Below are 24926 nucleotides of genomic sequence, written 5' to 3' on the forward strand. Positions count from 1 at the left end.
TTTATGTTGCACATACTTGACAGTTTGGAACCAAACATGACTGTCAACTTGAAACACTGAAATGATAAAGTTCTAACAAAACGTAGGCACAGTTAAGACAGGAGACAGACCATTTTAAAAAGATTTAATGCCTTTTCTCAAGAGAGTCAATGGTTGTTAAACTGCAGGGACTCTCAGCTGAGGATGGCAACAGATCCTGTTAGGAATGAAGAAGTTTCTCAACTTAGTGTTTCAGCTGCGTGAACATTCAGTCAATACTTAGAAAAAAGATAAAAGAAATCATTCCACATTTATAGGACTATCGATAGATTTCTTTAATTTAATACTGTTCTAAACCTAAATATAGGGATCTTATAAGATATGTAGGTTAAATATTAAATTTCACAACACAATGAGAAGTTTGTTTCACATACCTTCTTCATTTAAAGAGCACTGATTCTTCTTCCTGCTTCTTCAGATCCTTTCAAACTAAAGCCTGTGGTGTTTTTTTACATTCACATTTCCATGTTTTCTATTAATGTATCGTCTCTGATTCCGATGATATGGATCATAACGAGTCTTTGGTCGAGATACTTTGCCCCTTACGTAGCGGCTTTTGGATTTCACAGCATATGTGTGCGCAGATGTTGGTGACATAATGAGGCCTGTCTGAGGAGGAAGCATCTTAGTGTTGACACTTTTCCTCCAAAAGACACCGTTTAAAGTAGAAGCAGAGACTCTGGATGCTGATTGGGGGTGAAGTCGCTGGCTGGCCATGCTGTGATGCCCTTTCTTTGCAAAAGCTGGAAGCTTCCAAGCTCTGCTAGGCCGCATGAGGGCCTGCTTGTGGCCGCCTCTGACTGCACTCATAAAGCCACCATGCAGAGAAGTGCCTGGTCTTTGCCGTGGGGGGACGAAGCTCAGGTGTCTTCGTGCACCATGACCATGAAACGTTGGAACATTTTTTCCATTAATACCTTTATTTCTGGATACAACTTCTCCACCTACTGATCTTGAAAAAGCCGTCTCCGATGCTTGAGGAGAGTTAGCCAGAGAGTTGAAACTTGCATAACCAACCTTAGACAAGACCCTGCTCTGGGTGGAGTCCAAGCCATTAGATAAGGGGAGCAGGGTGTTATTTAACATTTCTGTTGATTCTTGGATGGCAGAGATTCGATTCTGCTTAGATGGGTCTTCATCTTTAACCTGTGCAGGGTGGATTGAAGGATGAGTAATGCTGACTCTCTGCTCTTCAAGATAGCCATCATGATAAAAACTAGAAGGCTTCACAGAAATATAATAAGGGTGGTTTGATTGAGTATCCACACGACCACTGATCATCTTTGATGAAGGGTTTTCAGAGCTAGAAGAAACAGATCCAGCAGGAGCAGGCTGGTGGACGTTGGTAATGTAGTTTATATAGTTTGATTCCTGGAGAGCAGTTGGTTGATAGGCTGGAAATGTTGGGGCTGGTCTTTCCTGGTGTTTTGGTTTGAATTCTGGAAAATGCAGTTTACCTCTTGGTGCACTGATGTATAAACTTTTGCCATAAGAACTCAAAGCCCGGGGCTTTGGTGAAGGCAGATGGTCATCAGATGTTGTTTGGTGACTGGCTGCTTTACTGCCAGGTGTGTGATTTGGTGGTTGGATTTCTTTCTCAGGGGTTTGAGGTGTTAATTTGCGTGAATAGTCGCTGAAATCTGGAGAGGAATACTTCTCAAAAGTTGAGTCAGAGGGAATTTGCTCTAAACTTGTTGAACGATCGTAATTGTGTGTATCAAGAACATTTAAAAATGTATCCTTACCATTGTAAGACCTTTCATTGTCTTTTGAAACAAACTGTGTGGCAGCTGGCTGATGTTGGAAAAAATCATTCATGCCTTGTCTGTTTTCATGACCACCGTGTGACATGAAACTTGAAGTAGAGTCAACAGGGTCAAGGATGGAGAAGCTTTCACTTGGAATATGGTAGTCACTTTGTTCAAACACGTTTTCTCTGGACTCACCCCAAGCTTCATTTTCATGCTCTCTTTCTTCTCCTGCAGAGTCAGATGTCGGAGTGCCTCCTTCAGTATTTCCAGCATTAGAAACCAAACTGTTTTCAATAACATCCCGCGCTGTTTGAAAATGTCTTCTTGGGTCACTTCCAGGTTTCAAGAAGGAGCTTTTCATTCTGTCTATGAACTCTTTAAGATCTCTCATCGTTGAGAAACTTACGCCCTCCGTGGCTTTCTGCTGTGTGTGCTCCTTCACTAAAAGGTCAAACGGGTGTTGAGAACCTGAATCTTCACGATCAAAATTCTGTACTGAGCGAGAAGCAGGGACTGTTGAAAATGCCTCAGTCTCCTGTCCTGAATCTAGTGTGCTTTGTACCATTTCTTCTCCATGGCTAACAGCAGAGCTAGAAATCTCATTGTCTTCATGATGGACTTGTTGACTCTCAGGGGCCACAATGCCAGTCTGCATCTCATTGATAAGACTTTCAGAGTCATGGTTTGGGTTCAGAGAGGCGCCAGAGAAGATCTGGTTTGAGGTTAAGGGATCAAACACACCTGCATGGCTCCTAAAGTCATCATTTTCAACAGAGTAGCCATGTGCACAATTGTAACCTACCAGGAAAGAGAAAACAAGAGATCATTTCTTATTCAGTATGATTGACAAGTATAAGAAAGTAATAGAAAGTCTTACTTTTTTGAGGAGGAAACCAAATACAGATCCAGAACAGCATGGTGCAAGGCCAATGAAACCTGAAAAAGAACAAAGTCAGAAACAAAACTAGTAACACATTCAGGCCAGCTGTAGTCGCCAGTTAACTAAATACACAACTTCATCTCTTGAGTCACATTAATGATATTTATGGTCAAACATTACTCCAGTAGAAGTGAAGGTTGCTTATTCAAAATAGTACTGACATTTAAAGTACTGTGGTACATACTGATAAAAAATATCAGGATTCAATTTTTAAAAACAAAAAATCTCAAAACGTATTTTCAGAACAAATTAATTCAGTCAAGAATACATTGGTGTGAACTGGTGTGACTCACTATTTTTATTTAAGATGACTTTTAAAAGCCACATTTAAACATTTGCAGCTCTGAAATAAGAGGAGCAATAATGGAACAACCAACAATAGTGATAAGTGCAAGGCCTCTTCAAATTTAAATTAATTAGAGCAGTCTAACAGAACTTGCTCTCCAGAGAGACCACGTCCCCATTTAGGGGAAACAAGCCCAGAGACTGAATGGCAGTCGATGAGAAAACAATGGTAGCAATGTGATTAAACACTTTGGTGTGTTTTGTGCTTCAAAACATTCAAAAATGATAGTTTACAATATATTTTCCATCATCAAATGACTTAGGAATGTGAAAGAACAGCTCTGAGGCTGTAAACTGTAAACAGGCATCACATAAGGTATGTGATGCTTGTTTGTGATGTCTGTTCAGACTCACTATGCCACACTGGACAATGAAATTCTTTATTTTTGAGGCCAATCCCCGTTCAGAAAAGTCATTGTTTTCATGTTTAACTTAATGGCCACTGGATTCAAGCTCCAAATAACTGGACAGCTGTCAGATTTTTTTAGCTTTTAATCACTAAAGACCCTTCATATCCCATTGACTGCCAGTCACTTTAAATGTTTTGTTGTTGTTTTTAACTCAGAAAAGGGCAGGGTGTTCATACGGGCAAAGTATCCAGATGGATTTTTCTTATCAGTTCTTTTGTGTTATGTATCCCAGCATGCTTTGCACAGTGAAGCAGCCTCCTGCTATGAAAAATCCTATGGCTGATAGGGTGTGTTGGAAATTTACTTTTTTGCTCACATGCTACTGTGCCTGGTAGATTAAAAAAAAATACTTTTTTTCCAGACACTTTATTTAAGTGAGCGGCATAATGTAATGAGGTGTTTTATAATTATCAAGGCTTTCAGTATCAAAGCAATAGGCCATTAAATAAGGAGAAATGTTTCCACTAGCAAAAAAAAAAAAATACTGGTGTGTACAATCTTGTTCATTATTTTGAGGCTGGTTAGCCTCCACTGTAGTCAAGTCATAAAATGCAGATTTAACTGCAACTAAACCTCAGCTGAGAGGCAAGATAATCAATTTATTGTTATGTTTTCATATTGGGTGAGTTAATACAATCTTAAACGTTCAATTGAAAGTATGTTACTTTATCATGCAAAATCCATGTATCCCATGTTTAAAGACAGCAGGATGTTTTGATAAGTAGTTAAGCATGTACTGGACAAGATTACCAAGAGAAGAGAGGTACCATTTTCTTTACCAGTCCCAGGGGCCTGTAGGTTTAACAAATTCACTTCACTACTCAAATATATCTGCATTTGGCTGGTGGTGGGCGCTTACTCTGCTGATACGCGAGTGCTGCCATCACGGCTGGCTGCTGTAACTATGGCGGTAACTGCTGTGTTTTAATGTCGCCTGCTGACTGTGACAGCTGCAAAGATAGTTGGATTAAAAAAGTTAGCTGCTGGTAGCTTTATTTAGACTTTATATATTTGGTAGAATTTAACTGATTCTAATATCTAATCGAGAGTACCACTACATATTTGTGGTTGAGTGCTGTTTAACATGTATTTTTTAAGACTGCCAATTAGGTAAAGAGTTTAACAGCTGCATTTAATCATTAAAGGCTAGCAGTGCCAGTAAATGCATTTTAAAATAAATTTTCAAAATGTATCTATTTCCTTTTTTTTTGTTTTTTTTTTTTTTTTGTTAAAGCAGTAAATCTGTAAGGATTCATGCAGCTTTAACTTGATTATACCCACAAGTTAGCTGAAAACTGTTATTTATGAGATTATGTTATGAATCACCTGGAGATTAAAATGCCCTCAGAGAGGCCAAAATAATGATACTGTGTTTAAACATGTTCATCCTGATGTCCTTTTTAATTGAAATAAAGTTGAACAGAAAGTTATGTTAATAGAAGAAAAATGTTCACTTCTTTTGTCAGTTATCATTTTGATATGTGAATGTTATTGTGAGATCCCACGACAGTAATGGCAGCCTGCGAACTCCCCTTTTCTCCTCTTTGATTTGTCTACATGCAATGAATGAATGGGGAAAATGCTGCACATACCACACACAGATCCACACAAACAGTTTACTGTCATTTCTATCAGGTTTTAGAAAAGAAAAGCAAATTCATCAGCTGACTTCAGAGCTAGAGTAGAGAGAAATGAGAACATAGTGAGGTCAAAAGAACAAAATTTGTCTTAAAAATACAGGAGGGAAAAGTAATGTCTCTAAAATAATACTCTAGTGAAGATCAGCTACTCAAACATGTATTTAGAGCATTTTATTCCATCATCCACCACTTATTTTAGTCAATTGTATATTTACCCAAATGGAAGAGCCATGACAATGAAGAGTCTGCCTGTCACTGTTGATTAAAACCACCTGCAACCATTCATAACCTTTCCTTTTTTCTCAAGAGATAATGAAAGCAAGGAGAAAAGGAGAAGTGAATGAAGGACGCTCTCAGATCAGATTGAGGTGATTGCACACAGGTGATACTGTTTGAGTACTCACCTCATTAGACTACCACAGGTGAGTTTTTAGTCAAACGGCTGCATGGTGATGGCTTGAGTGTCCAAAAACTCTGAATGTGAAAGATGTAAGCTTTAAATCAGCCTTTCCTTATTGTGTTTAATGTAAGTTTGCATAGGAGGATATGAATTTAGCACTTTAATCTGACCACTTTCAACAAGGTTTTAAAACATAGCTGATAGATCTTAAAAAAATTAAAACCCATTTAATCCCAAGAAAGTGACTTAGATGTGACTCTTTACAGAAATATGACCCATGTGAATGAAAGTCCTGAATATTTACATGCTGCTGACTGAGTTCATGAAGATATCGTATTTCACTGATATCCTTTCACCTGTGCACCAGCACCGTTATCTAAATTTCCATTTAATCACTCTGCCCTGTCTGAAAGTATAATCCTTTATATCATCATCAGAACGCCCTTGATATCAAATGATTTTTAAGAGGCTCCTGTTCTGTTGAATTCATGCAGCTTCCTGGCAGTATGCATTCAAACTCCATCCTCTGAATTAATGATGAGCTGGAAGAGGTTCACCAGCAGACTACTGAGCTGGATCAGAAGATGGACTTGACAGAGAAGCATTGTGTGAGGGAACGCCAGCGGGCTGGACCCACCAAATGGTCGGACTGGGTAAAAACGCACAAGAAGTCACAGGCTGGTAGGTGACTAATCAAGTTATGTAGACTGAACCACAAATCATGAGGATTTTTTGGCTTAGCTCATGGGAATTTAATGTTTGTGTGAGCTGTGTGTCTGTAGTGTAACCAGAGAAAACAAGCAGTGTGGTTATGAAATGCATCCAAACTGAAAGTCTCTTCTGAAATTCATTTTTTCCCCTCTGTGTACTCCCACTCATGACTCATTCTGTCCCCTTCATGTTGCTTTCCCTGAGAATCTTTAGCTTTATTGAGCTAAATTTGTCCTGATATTCTCTACAGTGTGTGGAAGCCCAAAGCAGGAATGTATCCACTCATTTCATTTCCTCAGTTATCCTGTGATGGAGTAATTTCTCTTTATTTCCCTGAGATCTTGACTTTGTCATCTCATACTCCCAGAATTGCAAAAGCACAGCAGTTATTGTGGTAACTTAAAGGTGAACTATGGATTTTCTGTTCTACAAATATTTTTTTTCTCCCCGTTCCTTCTTCCTTCATTGCTGCAGCTATGTTGAGTTACTTTTGCATATTTTTAGTGGTATGCTTAGAGTTTGTAAGTGTAGTGATTGGCTGACTGCAGGCTCTTTCATAATTGTGATAGGTTATATGAAGCTTACACAGCCCCTTTTTACACAAATGCCCTCATAGACACACTGGGTTGATCTATCAGATTGATAACATGTGTGATCCTCTTTGAGGATTAGTGAGGCTAGATGTCTGTAAGATACTCCAGGTATGTTGAATTCCCTTTGCAGTACAGGCCTCAGACAATTACTTGTTTTCTAGATGGCAAGAAAAGGATCTCATGCTCCTCATTTTCCCCTTGAGATAATCAGGTAGTTTGATCCGCTACAATGTGAAAAGCAGCTTTTTATCTTGAGACAGTGAGCTACATTTCCCCATGACCATGGGAAAACCATCTTTGAAAATATGTTATCTTTTTTTTTTTCTTGAAACAATCAGATACATTAAGATCTCAGGAAAACACCAGAAATTCCTTGGTATCACATGAAAATTAGGTGAATAAAACAGGATTAAGGCTTAGGGCTTCTGTCCAGTTCAACTTTATCATGATACTGATGCCATAACTTAGACCACTTATACCCCCTGCTGAAAAATGGGGAAATGTACTAGTTCCATTCAAAAGTTACAAAGTTTTAGAACTAGATTAAAGTCTTCAACTTAATTTCATTGCCAAACTTGAGAGAACAAGAAATGCTGGCTGCCTTAAGCACATCTAAAGTACTATTTGCATGGGATTAGTATTACCTGTGGGCCTCTGATAATTTGTGAGGTCAGTGTTTGTTGTGGTGCAGTCCCATGGGATAAACAAAGTCTGTAATGTACTCAAATTTCTGACGTTTCTGAAGGAAAACATGGAGGTGCTGCATGGCAGCAGCTTTGAAAACACACAGTTCATTTTTATTTCTAAATTCCATACAAAAATGCAATGTTGTGATCTTCACATTTTGCAGGTGGTGTTTCTCTTAAGTAGCCTATCCTAGAGATACTGTCAACCAGATTTTACAAAAGATAACTTAAGCCAAAGAATCGCTCTTTTCATCTGTTACATGTTTTCTGCAGCTGATGCTGTTGATGTTTTTGTGCATCTTATTAATTCAAGATCATTACGCTCCACCAACAACCCTCCTCACTGAGATTAGCTGCTGTAGCCAGATCCCTGAATGTTGAGTGACACATTTCAAAGCGGAAGTTGTTTAATATTTGAAATGTACAGCTAAATCATACTGATATAAGATCAGGCACAGTAAAAGAAAAGTTGTAGGAGGCAGAGCAGAAGTGCTGTGCATATTAAGGGAGCAGCAGTGCACACACATTTGGATATTTGAGTGTGAATATATGAATGGAGCAAAAAAAAGTCAACATAAGATAAAATCAGCTGAAAGAGCAGCACTCACATGTGTCAAAACTTGGTAGACAATCACCTACACGTCCTCAATTTCTTTCTTTTTTTGGGGGGGGGGTCAGAAAAAGCCACAAGAACCGTAAAAAACCACATTACAACCCTCATTTACAAAGATGCCAAATCACACATGATTAGGATTACCTGTCAACCTATGTATGCTGAATTATGGCAGGTAATTCACCCTGGAAATTTTCCTCCACAAATTACAGACATGGTCAATTCACACAGGATTAAAGAGGTCCAGCATGATAATTACAAATTACCAGAGGTCCCTAGGTAACACTAGTCCTGTGCGAATAGGGCTATGCCGTAATGTTGAAAAGGACTCAAAGAGGACAAAAGAAGACCTTTAGGTATGGTATATTTTATTGTTACAGAGTATAGTAGATATATACATTTTCAACATCTTTTTAAATTCATGTTTGTATAGATCCTGCAGAGGATGGGAATGCTTCATGAAAACCCCAACAGAGTCCAACAGACTGGGAGACGCTGTGAAGGACTGTCGGTTCTCCCCAGCAGCCTCCTCCTGAAGGTAACATTTTAAACTCTGCAGCATTCATTTGTCACTCATCTACTTTCTTAATGATATCCTGTATACTTTATGAGCCTCATTACTTCACAGACATAGACCGGTTTCTTCTCTGTTCTTTAAGCAGCACTGATGAGATCATTCAGGTTACATAACTCTAAGTGTAAACATGTTTCTCTGAGGTTGGCTGATTGATGAGAGTGGCTGCTCGTTGTGGTCTTACTCAGTACCACAGGGAGTATTTATCTATGAGACAGCCCTTATCATGATCTACTGCTGTACTGGGATTTTTCAAACAAATAGTTGTACTTTTACTGGTCTTCTGTACATATTGAAGTACTTCTACTTATAAACCAGGACTTATAACTTCAGCAAACATATACCTACACTTACTAATGTTGGCCTTGCATGGTGTAATTTCACATCACTGGCATACGCTGGAATAGTTTGTTCAAATTTGGCTTTGTTTGTTCTTGTGTTTCTATTCAACACCTTGCATGATGAATTGTGCTTTGACATGACTATGTTTGGAAAAAGAGAAGTGGCTGCTTGTTCACTGACACCATACTGCCCTGCAGAATGACAGCAAAAGAGGTGCCAGTGAAAACAGACTAGTCTGGTCCGAGGGTCTAACTTTCCCCAAGATTTTTTTTCTTTAAAAAGATGGCGTTTTTTTGTGAGAAAAGAAAACTGTAGGAATAAATGTTGATAGTGTGAATTTGCTTCATTGTTTTAATCTGTAGAAGAAGGCCAGCTATACACTACGGGCTTTTAAGCCCCATTTGAGGCAATATTGAAATTGTCCTTATGTCCGTGATCTCTCATGTTTTTAAAATTGTTTCAGATTTTAAAATCGTCTAGTGTATGGCGGGCCGAAGGTTGGGCTCACACAATTGTGTCTTTGTGGTTGTTTCTGGTAGATACTATTTTGATGAACACAAAATGAATACTTAACAAGTTATCAAATATTGGAAAGATAAACGGGGAGAGTTCAGATGTTTCTGCAATCCTGAATGTTTACATCTGTCATCAAATTGCTTTCTCTGCAGATCTTTCAGTATCTCTCATTCCAAGACTGGCTTACTTGTGCTGAGGTGTGTTGCTCATGGAAATCACTCATCCAGTCCGGTACACTGTGGAGTCAGGTCTGTGCTTTTTGTTTAGGATATAGAAAAAGTTTTTCTTGAAGCAGGAGTATGATTGTTTCCTTATGTGTTTCTCTGTTAGATAAACTTCTCTGCAAAGAAATGCTGGGCAACAGACTGCACAGTGCAGCAGATTCTGCTGAAATATCGCCCATTTGTGATCCATGTTAACCTGCGTGGCTGCACGTCCCTAAAGTGGAACAGCCTGAAATGTATCAGTGAGTATTGATCACCCTGCTGCTTCTGTACATGGGCGTAGCATGGGCTGAGAGGGGTGGGGTGGGGTGGGGGGTGGGGCAGAGAGCAAGATGATGAGGATGATGGAGTAGCAGAAAGCAGGGAAAATGAAGGTTTTTCTGCAGGCTGTGAAGAGGGGGAGTGGGCAGAACGTGAAGGTGAAGAAAGTGAGGGTAGTGCAGATGTTCGGGGGGGGGCAAAATCACACCCCTGCTTCTGTATACTTCTAATCATGAGCCAAAAAATGAGTTATTAATTAACTTATTGAAAAAGACAACACTGACAATGCTACTATGTCTGATACAGACTGTTTTATGTCATTTAAAGAATACAAAGCTGAATAACAGAGTTTTGAAAGTCAGACTTTATGTCAAATGTCTCTGGAGTCACGAGAGCCTGTAGATCTGGTATTTCTGTGGAGCCCTAAGGTGGCTCGGCTCCAGCTCCTCCTCCAGCTCTCCCTGCACCTCCAGTGGTGTGTTCCACAGCTCAGGGTCTGTTTCTTCAGGATCTGGTCTACTGTACTGCCTCTCCCTTGGACAATCTTTGTGGTAGGAGTTTACATACTGCTGCACAGGTTCCCCAGTGTGCTCAGGCGGGGAGCGACACAGCAGGCCGGAGTACCGCACTCCTGGGTGCAGACGCAGCCAGTACACCATGTAATGGATGCTGAAAAGTTGTTAATTTTGAAATTAATTTACAGCTGTTTTAATAAATTACTATATGCATTTAAGCAGAATAGCTTACCTGTAGTCACACACCCAGGGGTTCCCTCCCAGTTTAAGCTTTGACAGGAAGTAAAGGTCCTCAAGAACCCCGTGCTGGATAAAATGCAGGCTGTTATCAGACAGGTCCAGCTCTCGAAGGTGCAGGAGGCCAAACAGAGAAGCTGCAAGATGGAACAAGTGCTTTCTCACTGTATCTATAAAAAGCCTGTGGTGCAAACAAATTGACAGGAATGTGCAGACTACAGTATTTGGTCTTTGAATCACTTGAGCCTAACATAACCCCGTCAGCATCCCTCAGTATAAATAAAGCCAATACTGTAAACACAAGGATGGCAGAATTCCCAGTGTCATTAATGTGAAAAAAGGGAAACAGAAGCTAGGAGAAGTTTAAAAGGGGAATAGCAAGAGAACAAACTGTTTTATTCAGTAATCACTATCCGTAGGCATACAGCTGAAAAGCACACTTACCTTTTTCAATGTCCTCCATATTGTTATGGCTGATGTTTAGTGTTCGGAGGCTTCTTGCTCCATGGAAATTTTTTGCTTTGAGATGACTGATGGAATTATGGGAGAGATCGATGTGAACAACTTCGTCTGGAATACCTGTTGGCACCTCAGTCAGACCTAAAGACAAATGACAGGTGGTTTATTCAGATTTACTTTTACCTATTGCTAAAATTATGTGATCTACATGCTCAGCATTGTTTTTCATTTAAAGTCCCCATAAAGTGATAAAAAAATATTTATTTTAGGTTTGTTGTATGACAGGCCACTGTGTTATGAACCACCAGGCCAAATTTCAGTTGTGAAAAACATCTCTAAGTTTATAAAAATTGAGCTTGAGGCAGTAAAGTCTGCACTAGGATGGTATGGGTGTGTCTGTGGAATGAGCTGAAGCCACGCCCATTCAGGAGAAATATGATCCTCTCAAATTTAAAAATGCTTTTGATCAGCTGCCTGATTCTGTGCCAGAGCAGAGACAGAAGTTGGGGATTAAATTTACTGTTTTCTGGCACAAATTTCTTTGTTATGATGCTTTTATTGACCCGTAGGCCACCGTAGCGGATAGAATTGGAAAATTTACCTCACAATGAACAAAATCATAGCACGTAGGTGGCTGTTAACATTCAATGGTGGGCACTGGCATCAGCTAACAGCAGACTGTGCTGAGGTGAACTGCTTGGTGATTTTACATCATTGTAGCATGGGGGGGTTATAACTCAACTATTTTGGTTGTGTTATGAGCAAGGTTGTTATAGTTAACTAAAACTAACTAAATAACTAAAAGTAAATGGTAAAAATCATTTTAGTTAACTGAAACTAAATAAAAATGGAGCTTTATGAGAAAAACGAAATTTAACTAAAACTAAATTCTGTACTGACAAAACTAACTTAAATGAAATTAAATTAGAGACAAAATCTCCTTAGTTTTAGTCTTTGTCAGCAGCAGACTGTCTGACATGAACACCCAGGCCCAGAGAGAGTAAAGTGGCCTGATTTGATTGCAGAAGACTTCACTCAATGGTAAATTTTGGGTCTTGAGTTGTATACAAACATAAAAATTAAAAAAAAATAATTAAGTGAAGAGCCCTTTTGGGTCTGGCCCTTGACAGGTGTCTCATATTGCTAAAAAAAAAAAAAACTAAAACTAACACTAAAACTAATAAAACTAAACTAAAACAAAGTATTTTTTCAAAATCTAAACTAAACTAAGAAACCAACTAGAAAAAATAATAAAAACTAAACTGAAATCTAAAGCAAAAGGTAAAAACTAAATAAAAATAAAAACTAATGATTAATCCAAAACTATCATAACCTTGGTTATCAGTGATGTACAAATCTGCGTAACCATAGTAATGCAAAGTCAGTACTTCCAACATGCTGACAGCCATCAATGAGCTTTAATATGCCTCTATAGAGACCAGTAACGTGTTACTCAAACAATGTCCTTGTTTTAGACAGACTTATCATCCACTTTATACCTTAAATCAGTGGCCTTTGTTGCCTATGGACATATCCATACATTTACAGTATATTTAGTTGTACAGTTTCAGTACAAAAAGACTTTCCTTAAGGTACACCAGTGTGCCTTGCCACACCATTTGAGAAGCTTGTGTAAGAGTTTTCTTTATTGTATTTCAGCTTAAAGTACTAAAAAAAGGGCATGCAGATGGAAGCAAAACATTATGGAGCTCAGCCCACTTGGCAAATTTTAAATGCCTTTGCTTTTTCGTAGTCTGCTTCTGATGTATTAGCCTTACTTTGTTTAGCATACACTTCCCAAGATGTTCATGAGATAACAAATAACTGTAAATAACAGATAGTCAGAGACGAGGGTAGCTTGTAACGTCACATTAAATAAAAACACCTGCTCAGTCAGTGTGTGGGTCTTTGCCATCTTTGCATCTAACCTTCGAAATTCTTTGTGAAAAGGAAGTTAAGTCATCCAGTCATACAACACCATTTTAATCATAACCATGTGGGCTCTCTGACATGAATTTTGAGGCATTTTCTTAACCTTCTTGTTGCATAAGAAACATGTTGGGGTAATTTCTAAAACAGACTGATTCTGGGGACGAAAAGCTAATGGTGAGCTCACCTCGGTGACTGCAGTCCATCCGCACTTCAGGGAACATGTAGGTGTGGCAAGTTGTAGTGGCATCTGGTTTGGTGCGAATGTGACTGGGCTCTATGGGAAATAAAGGCTCTGTTTCATCGCCCTGTGGTTCCCCAGCTGGGTCTGTCTCCTTACAGAGCAACTCAGGGTTGACCTGCTTCAACTTTACACCTTTAAGTCTAAGGGGCTCTGCACACCTGGAGAAACAAGCACACAACTTGTATTATGAGGGCTTATAAAGCTGTGAGATAAGAATAGCAGGTTACTTTTTCGTGAACAAACCTGGCATGTGGTCCCAGATTGCGGTTGCTCGGGACCTGCAGGGTGCGGATGAGGCTGTCCATCGGACACAGACAGCTCCAGGGATTACCATGCAGACGCAGGTAGCCCAGGTTGGGCATTGGGATGAGGGCTTCCTCACTGAGCATTCCCAGGCGATTGTTTTGTAGCAGCAGGGTTGTAAGCTGTGTCAAGCCCTGGAAAGCCCCCTCCTCCACTAAAGTGATGTGGTTCTGCTGCAGATCTAGACTTATTAAACCCTCATATCCAGTGAAGGCCCCATCACGGAGGACTTTGATCCTGTTGCGGGCAAAGAGCAGGTGTTTTGGTTGTTGGGTCCAGGTCTGTGAGGGGGGGATGTAGTTGAGGCGGCGGTTCTGGCAGTCTATAAAGACTTCACCAGAGTCTGTAAGCTCAGAGCAATCTGGAGCCACCAATCTGGAGGTGCGAGATTTTCCGTGATGCCTCTCACCTCTCACTCTGTTTTAAAACACAAAGGCATGAAGTCAGATCGATAGTAGCTCTGTAGAGGAAGGAGCATAAACAAGAGTGTAAGCAAACCTTTCTTGTGTGAGTTTGTGTCTCGCTCCTCGAAGGCCTCGGCCTTTCCCGGGTCTCTTCGCCTCACTGAATGGGAGCAGCAAAAGGAGCAGGGAGGCGAAGAGGAGAGAGGAGGTCAAACGCATCCTGAGCCCTGCAGGGATTGTCCTTTTGAGTGAGAAGAGCTGGAGTCAAAGCAGCAGTTTTTGATGAGAGTCTTAGAAAAACAGCAGCACTGGTTCAGAGGTGAACAGTGCTATTGTTGATGGGACACAGCTGCTGCTACGCCTGTGGAGAAAGTGAGAGGAGGAACATTATGTAAGAGCCAGGACCCTTTTGGGAATGTATATACACATCTGACAGAAAGCAGAGGACTATCACACTTCATGCTGGCTCTTACATAATCCCAAATATTAATTTTAATAAAGCAGTTTACATATAAAATTGTTGCTGAGCACCCCCACAAAGGGCAGTACAAGCATTTCTACAAACTTTGTTTCATGTTGTTTTTCAGGTGAATGCAGAAACCTGCAGGAGATCAACTTTTCTGAGTGTGTTAATGTCACAGTAAGTAGTGATTTTAGAAAAATCATAGTGTCTAAATGGCGTAAAAAATCAGTTCTTTTGAAAAATGTATAATTTCTAATGTCCCCATTTCTGAAGCACACCCTGGTATTTACCATAGATATGGAGAAGGCCTAATGTTAATAAAATACATTAAAATACAGGGTGAAAGAAGCCATTTACCTATGACTAGTAGAACACCTTAATTGAACATTTAAATCTGTAAAAAAAAAAATCTCTGCTCTTTGACAGGATAAGATGGTTGAGAGGATTGTGAAGGCCTGTCCCAGCCTGCTCTACTTGAACCTTTCCTTCACACTAATAACAAATAAGACTCTGAAAGAACTGTCCAGGTGAAGAACCTCTTACATGTTTTTATTTTACGGCTCCAAATTGTGGTCCAGCTCCCTCATATTTCACAGTTAAATAAAGAAACTTCTGTATAAATCAGTTCTCTTAGACTCCCTGGAATTATCTCAATTCTGTTTGTGCAACATGAAGCCCACAGCGGACATTTATGTAATATTTTAGAGCAGCGTTATCCCTGCCAACTCAACGATTGATATAAACAGTTATGGTTCTTGAAACAAAACGTCTCTAGAGCATTGATTTTAGTACATTTGGTAGGAGGATGATTGCAGTTTGGATAGTTTAGTTTATGCAAAATGTTAGATTTTATCCATGCCAGTATTTGAAAACTTGCTTCTTTACATCATTATAATGCTATTTTATAAGGCAGTGGTTCCTAACTTTTTATCCTTAGGCCCTCCCTACTCATATCTGAGGAGAGCCCCTCCCCCTTTCACCCCCAGGACCCACTTGAAAAAAATACACGATGATTTGAATTGTTTTCAGCAACAGAATCCCTACATATTAGGCTGACATAAACTTGTTCTTGACCTAAAATCTATGTATAAACCATTCATTAAGAAGACGGTTTATTAGGGCCACTCTAGAAAAAAATAATGAAGAGAATCTATTAATTTTCAAGGAAAATCAAAATTTTCAGGTTTAATAAGTTAACTGAAAAAAAGAAAAGAAAAAAAAATTTTAATTTAAAAGTCGCAAATATATGTTAACCAGAACATATTTTTGTGACTTTCAATTCAAAGAGTCAAAAAAAAAAAAGTGCAGCCTTCGCCTCAGCGTACTCCCTCCGCTTCCTCAGCAGCTCCAGGGCGTAGTCATGGTCTAAGTTGACCCTGTTACCTTGAAATTCAAATCCTTTTTTCTGCCAAGCCCTTCTTAACATGTCCTCATTCATCCTGTAGCTCGAGAATTTGACCATGAGTGATCCGGTGCGCTCTCTCAGGGATAATGCCGAGGAGGCAGGGAGCTTCAGGCCTTTCAGCAGCAAATCTTCCACAAAAGCTACCACTGAACTCGAGTTACCTTCGGCTTCGTCCTGTACTCCGTATATTCTGATGTCACGCCGAGAACGGCCCTCCAAATCAGTTCTCTGTTTGCATCTGTAACTTTACCAACTCTGACCGTAAGTCCTCCGTAGACTGGATACGTCCTCTCTTATGCCATTTAGCCGCTGACCCAAGTCTTTCCTGAATTCTCTCAGCTCTTTTAAAACTAGGAAAGCACTCGGAGAGCGCAGACCTCCACCATTAGCCCCATCTCCCAATAGTGAAGAATCCTTTAAAAAATTCCTGGATCCGTTCCCAATGTGCCCCACCACGGTATTCGCCGATTACTCCCTCCCTGGTGGGGTGGAGACACAGTGAGGCAAAGCACTGGCTTCGCTACGGGTGCCAACAGATGCACCCATGGTCCCACCGGAGGATGACTTGAAGTCATGGCAGAGGGTGAATATTCTTCTATTACTCCCAGCATTGTGAGTACTCTCGCTACAATTTGCTGTGTTTCTCTCTGTTATGCTCTGACTCGTCTCCTCCACCAGGCGTGCCTCTTTCAAACTCTATAAATTCCAAAACTTTGAATAGAAACACACCCACAAAAATTCTGCTGCTGGGATAGAAGTTACTCATGTCCACCATCTCCTGGTGTAAAGTGGTAACAGTGCAGACCTCCCCTGTTAGCCCTATCTCCCAGTAGTACAGAATCCTTTAAAAAATTCCTGGATCCAGACGGTGATCCAGATCACTCCCAAAATCTAATTAGTTCTTCCTTATGTCATTTCTGACATTTCCTAAAAATTTCATCAAAATCTGTCCACAACTTTTTGAGTTATGTTGCTAACAAACTAACAAGCAAACCAACAAACCCACCCGATCACATAACCTCCTTGGCGGAGGTAATTAGGCTTAAATTTACATCTTCCTGAGGCTCCTGTGGCACGTTGTCCCTCATGCTGTTAGCATTGCTAGCCTGTGGCATTTCGCCAACATCATCTCCACCATGCTTCTTAATTTGAATGACACTGCTTCCATATATATATATTTTTTTTAAGATTTATTTTTGGGCATTTTTGTACCTTTATTATTAGATAGAGGAGGACAGTGGATAGAGTCAGAAACAGGGTCAAGAGTGGGGGAGGGACATGCGGTAAAGGGCCCCAGGCCAGATTCGAACCCGGGCCGCCCGTGTACACGGGGAGCACTTTTAACCACTAGGCCACCTGCTCCCCCTGTTTCCATATTTTAGGCATTTTACTATCGCCCAATGAATTAATATTAGATTTAACTCGTTTTCAAGACAATTCAAGCAATGGCAGGCGGCTTACCACTTTTAATGTCGGGAGCCTATCGCTCTACGCTGCCATCATGTAGCCAGCCAGACCGGAAGTCCAGATTCTCTTCATGTTTTAAATCTTTTAGGTTGGCCCCAATAGATTCTATTTCTAATCATGATTATAAAGAAGAATATGCACACCCCCAAGAGGTGCCCGGACCCAAGGTTTGGAACCACTGTAATAGAGTATGTCCTGTAGAAGTTTTATCAACTAAACTTAAAGCTCCTGTGAGGAACTTTGGTTATTTTGGCGCCCTCTCTTGCTAAGCTGTGGCTGTGCTGATTTTTTCTCGTACATGTATAAGCAGTGGTATTCTTCTTCTCTGAACAATCTAATGCCACATACAGCAGGAATTTTACTGTGGAAAATGCAAATACAGAAGGCTGTTATTGCATTGTGCTAACACTTGCTTCATTTGACACCTACCTGGTGGCAGAGGTTAAAGGAAGCACAACATCAATGGTCTGTCTTTTCTCTAATGATTTAATTTGCCTTTCTAAGTCATAAAGAGTCATCAGTATTAATTTCAGTCAGTTCCATATCCAGCTAAAACCTCCCCACAGTAGCCTTAAACACTTACATTTCTCGCTGTTTCATATTTTTTAAAAATCTAACTACTGGTTTGAAACAGGTATTGTGTCAACCTTCAGTACCTGAGTCTGGCCTACTGCCACAGATTTACAGATAATGGATTTATGTACCTGAGCACGGGAAAAGGCTGCCGCAATCTCATCCACCTCAACCTGTCCGGCTGCACTCAGGTCAGTTGGTACGCTCCAGATTTAAAGTCTCTTCTCAGGCGCAAATGAAGAGGAATCAATGTTCTGCCCTTAAAATGTAGTTTTCAGTCCACCTTGTATAGATCAAGTCTTCCCTCTCTGTTGACACGTGTCTCCTCTTCTCCTTTAACGGTTTGCCCTTAGTCAGAGCAAATGAGCATGGATCTGAAAGAAAGGGGGAGTAAGATGCAGCTGTGGCCAAGTCGAGGGTTGGGTTTATACGATCAGCCCCCTCCCACTCACCATGTGCGCCCTCCATAACATGACACACATGCACCCCGACATAAAATGCTTTATCCTCCGGGAATGTGCTCAAGGGTTGGTTCCAGATGTATGTTTTTACTTAACGGGGCCCTCAAAATGCAAGGCGCCAAGGAGGGCTGCATCCAGGAAAAATGATTCAGATTCCAGCGTACACACATATTTTCCCCTGTCTCCTCATAGATGACTGTAAATGGGTTCAGATACATTTCAGCCGGATGCCCTTCACTCAGAGAGATTGTGATGGATGACACGATCACACTGTCAGATAGCTGTGTTTTGGTAAGTTTCATCATTTTTACCACACCACAGGTTTCATTTTGCATCAACATCACAGCTCTGGAATGTCAAACAACCACGTTGGCTAGAAAATATGAGATTAATTACACAAGAATTTGTCCCTTATTGCATAATTTTCTGGTCCAACCACTCTAATTTCCTTACTGCACAGACAACTTTTCACTCTGAATCTTGTTCAACAGGCTTTAATTGCCAGATGTCGCTGTCTGTCTGCCATGTCTCTGCTGGATGCTCCTCATCTTTCCGACATGGTCTTCAGAGCCATCGCTGAGGTGGCCAAACTGAAAACTTTCACTATAGAGGGTGACACCATGTAGTTCCTGCAAAATACATTTATTCATACACCAAAAGAGAAGTATATTAATCAAGTTGTGTGCAATTAAGGTAACAACCAAATCACTGACATCAGCCTGAAGGCTCTGTGCAGCAGCTCCCCAGGCCTCCGCAGACTCCATGCAGCAGAATGTCCCAGAATCACAGATGCTAGCCTCACATCTGTGGCCAACCTCAAGAACCTGCAATACTTGGACATCTCACTGTGTAACAGGTGTGTCTTTGTAAAAGAATTCTGCCTTTTCATCACATATTTTATCTTACTCAACCTTAATTTACCAGGAATTTTCTCATTGAGCCATAAAATCTCCTTAGAAGACACCAGATCAAGACAGCAACTAGAACCATGGCTCAGAAGTTATGTTCCTTTTGGAGGCATACAACTGCTGAACAGTAAGAATACATTAGTGGGACCAGGAAATGCCTGGGATGATTCAACATAATTCAACAGAGGTCCAGCCAGTTGGAGCTAGTAGTCTCACAATTAGTGAAACAGGGATCATTTGAGTGCAGTGAATGTGTCTCAAGTGATTATAGAATAAAAACACCTGTGTCTGGAAGGTCCAGTCACTGGTAAATCAGTATTCATGGCTACTATTACACTGTGAAGACGAAAGAACCCTGCAAGCAACTCAGAGAAAAGGTTATTAAAAAGTATATGTCAGGGGATGGAAACAATATAATATAAATATCCAAAGCCTTGAACATCTTCAGTGCTCATCATAAAGAAATGGATGGAATTTGGTACATGTGTAAATCTGCCTCATTTAGGCTGTCCTCACAAACTGAGTGACTGTGCAAGAAGGAGACTAGTGAGAGAGGCCTATGACTACTCTGAAGGTGTTACAAGCTTCGGCAGCTGAGATGGAAGAGACTCTGCATACAACAGCTGTTGCCTGGATTCCTCAGTCAAAGCTTTATGAGAGTGGCAAAGAGAAAGCCCCTGAAAGGCATGTGAGAGACTCCATGGTCAAGTGGAAGAAAGTTCTTTGGTCTGATGAGACCAGAACTGTGCTTTTTGGCCACCAGACAAGACACTACGTTTGACGGACACCAAATACTGTACATGACCACAAACACACCATCCCTACTGTGAAGCATGGGGGTGGCAGCATCATGCTGTGGGGATGCTTCTAGGCAGCTGGTCGTGGAAGGCTTGTAAAGGTAGAGGGTAAAATGAATGGGGCAGAATATAGGAAAATCCTCAAGGACAAGGATTTTTTTTTTGTCAAAAAAACCAAATTATATTGACCATGATTGATTTATGAAATCAATAAAAAGGTAAACATACTGTGCAAGGGGGTGAATACAGTATTCACCCTGTCCATAATGTGTCCATGAGATGGAAGGTTACTGCTATTGAAAGTGTGAGGAATCAATGGTGAATATAAGAGGTCAGGTTATAAAATGGACCTATAAAGAAAGATGGTTCTATTATTCTTTTGTGTGAGGAAGTTAGACCACAGTAGAGATAAATCTCAACCTGGTTTGGTACATTGACTGACTGAGTCTAGTATTTTCAGGGAAGATGATGAAGTATTTACAGTATATAAAGTGTATCAGCATGTATTCACTTAGAAAACATTAAAAACTGAATTTACTTTAGAAGACACACTTTAATCTTATTTTCCTGATTATTTGTGTTTTATGTGTTAACTGTTTGTGTTTCAGTGTGAGTGATTATGGAATCAAGAGCTTAGCTGACGGCACCTCATCCAACAAACTGAGAGAGCTGAATGTCAGCCACTGCAGCAACATCACTGATGTATCTGTCAGAAGGATTGCACAAAGGTTTACACTTCAAATACACACTCATCTGAAGTAAATGTGCTACTATTTAGTTGTAACCAGTTATTGACTTGTGCAAACAAATATCATTTTGTGGGAAGGAGATAATTACATTGTGTGCCAAAGTTATTTACTTGTTTAAACAAGAGAAAAATATGTGCACACTGTTAAAAAAAACTTCTCCATAATGGACGTCAAAGGCTCAGTGATTTGAAGTGTTTTTTTAAAGTTTATGTCTGGACTTTTATATTTCTATTCAGATAAATTAACACAAATCATATGAGGAATATACAAAAGCAGGTTCAAAATCACCCTAATAATCTCAGTATCATATTAGAAAACACCAAAATTAAAAATACTGATTATGAAAGGTAGAAAAGGAATTCAGCAAGAGATGCTGCCTTACCCCTGAGATGATCAACAATTTAATTTACTAGTTAGTACCTGCAAACTACATTCTTTTGAATTTAGGCAATTTATATACAAGGTTACCCAGTGATAATTTGGCATTTATCACTGCTGCTGAATAGTGCCATGGGCAGCAGTTCTCATCCTACCTGTCCACTTTGTCAGGTTGTTCAACCTGTACCATCTCAACCTGAGTCACTGTGAGAGACTGACCGACAGGAGCCTGGAGCTGCTGAGCGGCAGCTCTATCAGCTCTCTAAATGTCAGTGGTTGCAACATCCAGGACCAGGTACTGGGTAGATTTTTTTTTTTTTTTTTTTTTTCTGATTAATCATAAGATCAGCCCTCCTTTGGAGGTCCGTAACCAGGTATCTGTGTTTTTAGGGTCTGGCTGCTCTCCAATATGTCTGCTTGAAGAGGCTGGTTCTTGCCGAGTGTGTCTGCATCACAGACGTTGGCATTGAGGTACAAAGAGAGAGGATTTCAAAACATGGCCAGATGTGGCATTTTTATTGAGAGGTTTACACCAAAGTGGAGTTTACTATGTTAGACTGGAGTTGCTAATCAACAGCTTTCAGTACACAAACCTTTGCCCGATCTGTTTTCAAATCCCAAAAAGATCACATTTGCAGTTGTTTGCTGCATGTTTTCCCCTCATTAGTCCTCATTCATTCTTCCATCTCTTCTCCTCTATTCCCCACATGTTCAGAAGCTGTGTAAGAACCTGAGTGATCTGGAGCATGTTGACGTGTCTCGCTGCGTATCTCTGTCAGACGCAGCCGTTAGATCCATTTCATTCTGCTGCAGAAGTCTACATACGCTGAAGATGTCAGGCTGTCCAAAGGTAAACAAACATGCACGGCCTCCTTGAGTCTTCAAGTGCTCCATGACCAAGTTAATTGATTTTCCTCTTTGTTGCCACATTTCTTATGCCTCTTTTAGATGACAGACATGGCAATTCAGTATCTGACAAGTGGATCTCAGTACCTGCGAGAGCTGGATGTAAGCGGCTGTGCACTCCTCACAGATCGCTCTCTCAGACACTTGGAGAGGATTTGTCCTCCTCTCTGCTCTGTCTCCATGCTCTGCTGCAGCAGCATCTCTAGGTAAGAAGAAAAACTTTGAGAATTTATATAAAGTTAGACGTTTTTTCTTGATACTGTGTATGATCAGAGGTTGTTTGTTCCCTCAGGGCAGCTGCCTTAAAGCTTCAGCCACGTTTGGATCACTGGGAGCACAGCAGCGAGGATCCCCTGTACTTGTTTTAGTAGCACATGGCCAAAAATGGTTCATGGCATGGCAACTCAGAAAGGTGAAACAATGATAGGAGAAGGCAGATATAAGTGAATTAGCAAGAAAAGAGGGAGATAAGTCACAATCTTAACAGCTAAATTTTTAGTATATTATTTGTAAGCATAGTGTGAATTTCTTCTCATATTTAATGAGGTCATTAGTTGAATGTCATGGCAGTGAAACTAAACTGGTGCCTTTTAAACAAAGCTAAGTGTTTGGAGCTTGAGATAATTCCTGAGATGACTCTCTGACAGGAACTCTGTCTTTATGTCGAAATCACAGACAAATCTAAAATCAGTCTTAAACTAGGTACACAATCTGTGGTCAAACTATGACCAGTACTCTGAAATCACTGGAAGTTGTAAAATAATTATAGTACATGGTAAGCAATAGCACCACCTGCTGTCTGGATCCTAAAGCTGACTGGACACCTCTAGTACTGACTTTAGCATTATTTGTCTGATATTCAAGCTACTTTACACTGCAATGTAAATGAAAATACCAAACACTTTAAATTTGAACCCCGTGGTTCACACAATGTCAACAGTTTTAATTTTAGATTTAGCACCGACGGAAAATGAATTATTTAGGAATATTTTATATATATTTTAAGATAAACATGACAGATCTTGTGAACTTCACATTTGTTTCTCTCCTTTGAAGTGTTTGACTGTCAATATTTACAGTCTTTAAGTCAGAGGTTGCATTTATTTCGGTGAAAAAAGGCACAACCAGTCAAATGTAAATTTTCAGATAATAATCCTCCTTTATAAAGGCTTTATCTTGTAGGTTTAGGTTACATTGGACCTACATTGCTACACTAAGAGGATAATTGGAGACTCTTTTGCCCTACCACTCCAATTTTTGATAATTTTAACCACATTTCACTGTGGGTTGCATTCATTTTTGCCTCTTGAAACACATATTTACCACTTTGAACCCCTTTCTGCTACTTTTAAAATCCCATTTCACCTCATTTTCCACCAATTTTGCCACTTTTAACCCATTTATAAAGGCTATATACCATGACATAAAATATATATTACTCAAGTAAAAAAATACATGGTTATCACAGCTTAATCTAAAATGCACCATGATTTTGCTGACCTCCATGAGCCCCCCCATTTGGTTGGGCCACAGAAAGCTCTCTCCTTTATCCCCCCTTGTGGGCAGCCTTGGTGCAATACCCCCCTTATGAAATTGTGGCAACCCTTCATGCTCCTGATACATTATCTTGTGTTGTACTCAAGACCACACTATCCGAGACCAAGACTTGCCCCAGACCAGAGTGCACCAAGACCAAGACAAGACTTTTGGTGGTTGAGACCACGTCAAGACCGAGTCAAGCTGAGACCGAGACAAGACCAAGACCATGAAAATTAATTTTAAAAACCCACGACAATGGTGAACAGTTAAATAGCATTCTCTCTTTAATTTTAGTTTTCTTTTAAATAAATTTGACAGATAAAAACAAGGGGTCTGCAACTTTCAAGGCATAACATGCAAAAACTCATATCTTAACAAGTTTGTTCAAATAACTTCTTGTAAAAATAAATCCTTGTATGTATTTAAAAGCCACTGACAAGTGGGAAATTATTTTAAATATCTGAAAATGAGATTTTGTTTTCTAGATCTGTCAGGCGAATGAGGAACAAAGTTAGTGTTCAGAGGTATTTCTGACTAGAAATAAGATGGACTGATGTCCGAGATTTGGCAGGTGTAGCTATTTGTTGTTTTAGCAAGTGCATCTCCTTAATATCACATTAAGCCAAAGAATAGCAGATTAGTGCTGATCTCAACGGGTGCTGGAAATCCAGAGTCTGGCTAGTCCGAGACAGAAACAAGACCAAGACATTCAAAATGTGGTCTTGAGACCGGTCTCAAGACCAAGACTGTTCTTCAGTTCTACAACACTGACATTATCAATAGTTGTTGACAGCATTTACATAAACAGACACAATACTGTTATCTGACATTTCTACTACAAACAAAACTTTAACAATTTTGTTTGAAATGAAACAAGATGAAAGATGTTTTTAGAATTTTGAAAAAAAAAAAAAACTCCACTTTAAGGGTCATGTCGCCCTTGCATTTCAACCTAATCTTCCATTCCACCGAGAATCAAGGACCCATAAACGTGAACAAGAAAAAATCCAGGGGTAGGATTAAATGATAGAGGCATGGGTGTATTGGGACTGAAATGAAGCTTGTTATTGGAGAAAAGTTTGAATCTGTGCAGTTTGTTTTTTATTTGGGCCACTGATTTAAGGCTTATTTGAAATATGCAAAG

At 40.0% G+C, this 24926-nt stretch overlaps 3 protein-coding genes across 5 annotated transcripts; 1 reads left to right on the plus strand and 2 right to left on the minus strand.

Annotated features, from left to right (window-relative positions):
- Positions 1-110: 110 nt before the first annotated feature.
- On the minus strand, positions 111-5477 carry LOC121514743. The gene is made up of 4 exons (XM_041795028.1): positions 5341-5477; positions 2668-2726; positions 414-2588; positions 111-196 (listed from the first exon to the last, which is right to left on the minus strand). Exons 1-3 carry the CDS (start codon positions 5355-5357, stop codon positions 469-471), a joined length of 2196 nt encoding a protein of 731 aa, XP_041650962.1. The 5' UTR covers positions 5358-5477; the 3' UTR covers positions 111-196; positions 414-468.
- fbxl13 (F-box and leucine-rich repeat protein 13) lies at positions 5449-24544 on the plus strand. Of its 3 annotated transcripts, none has more exons than XM_041795029.1 (17): positions 5449-5547; positions 6020-6206; positions 8562-8666; positions 9713-9808; positions 9891-10026; positions 14724-14776; positions 15026-15126; positions 18106-18235; positions 18698-18796; positions 18997-19117; positions 19199-19361; positions 20819-20938; positions 21509-21632; positions 21728-21808; positions 22053-22187; positions 22286-22449; positions 22536-24544. In XM_041795029.1, exons 3-17 carry the CDS (start codon positions 8574-8576, stop codon positions 22609-22611), a joined length of 1692 nt encoding a protein of 563 aa, XP_041650963.1. In that variant the 5' UTR covers positions 5449-5547; positions 6020-6206; positions 8562-8573; the 3' UTR covers positions 22612-24544. The 3 variants fall into 3 exon arrangements, with proteins under 3 accessions (XP_041650963.1, XP_041650964.1, XP_041650965.1); XM_041795030.1 differs by having other exon boundaries at positions 5534-5614; XM_041795031.1 differs by lacking the exon at positions 5449-5547 and adding an exon at positions 5572-5651.
- Positions 10342-18405, minus strand: LOC121514745 (leucine-rich repeat-containing protein 17-like). Its single transcript, XM_041795032.1, has 7 exons — positions 18176-18405; positions 14231-14497; positions 13673-14149; positions 13373-13587; positions 11242-11397; positions 10793-10934; positions 10342-10714 (listed from the first exon to the last, which is right to left on the minus strand). Exons 2-7 carry the CDS (start codon positions 14353-14355, stop codon positions 10432-10434), a joined length of 1398 nt encoding a protein of 465 aa, XP_041650966.1. The 5' UTR covers positions 14356-14497; positions 18176-18405; the 3' UTR covers positions 10342-10431.
- Positions 24545-24926: the final 382 nt, after the last annotated feature.

Source organism: Cheilinus undulatus, linkage group 9 (genome assembly GCF_018320785.1).
Source record: "Cheilinus undulatus linkage group 9, ASM1832078v1, whole genome shotgun sequence".
In the NCBI taxonomy this organism is placed as follows: Eukaryota; Metazoa; Chordata; class Actinopteri; order Labriformes; family Labridae; genus Cheilinus; species Cheilinus undulatus.

Coding starts and splice junctions, on each gene's coding strand:
- fbxl13 (XM_041795029.1), top strand. CDS start 8,574: ATGGGAATGCTTCATGAAAACCCCAACAGAGTCCAACAGACTGGGAGA. Junction 19,118..19,198: donor GAAAACTTTCACTATAGAGG/GTGACACCATGT, acceptor TGTGCAATTAAG/GTAACAACCAAATCACTGAC. Junction 19,362..20,818: donor GACATCTCACTGTGTAACAG/GTGTGTCTTTGT, acceptor TTTGTGTTTCAG/TGTGAGTGATTATGGAATCA.
- LOC121514743 (XM_041795028.1), bottom strand. Junction 2,589..2,667: donor TTGGTTTCCTCCTCAAAAAA/GTAAGACTTTCT, acceptor CTTTCCTGGTAG/GTTACAATTGTGCACATGGC.
- LOC121514745 (XM_041795032.1), bottom strand. CDS start 14,355: ATGCGTTTGACCTCCTCTCTCCTCTTCGCCTCCCTGCTCCTTTTGCTG. Junction 10,935..11,241: donor TATGGAGGACATTGAAAAAG/GTAAGTGTGCTT, acceptor TCCATCTTGCAG/CTTCTCTGTTTGGCCTCCTG. Junction 10,715..10,792: donor CCCTGGGTGTGTGACTACAG/GTAAGCTATTCT, acceptor ACAACTTTTCAG/CATCCATTACATGGTGTACT.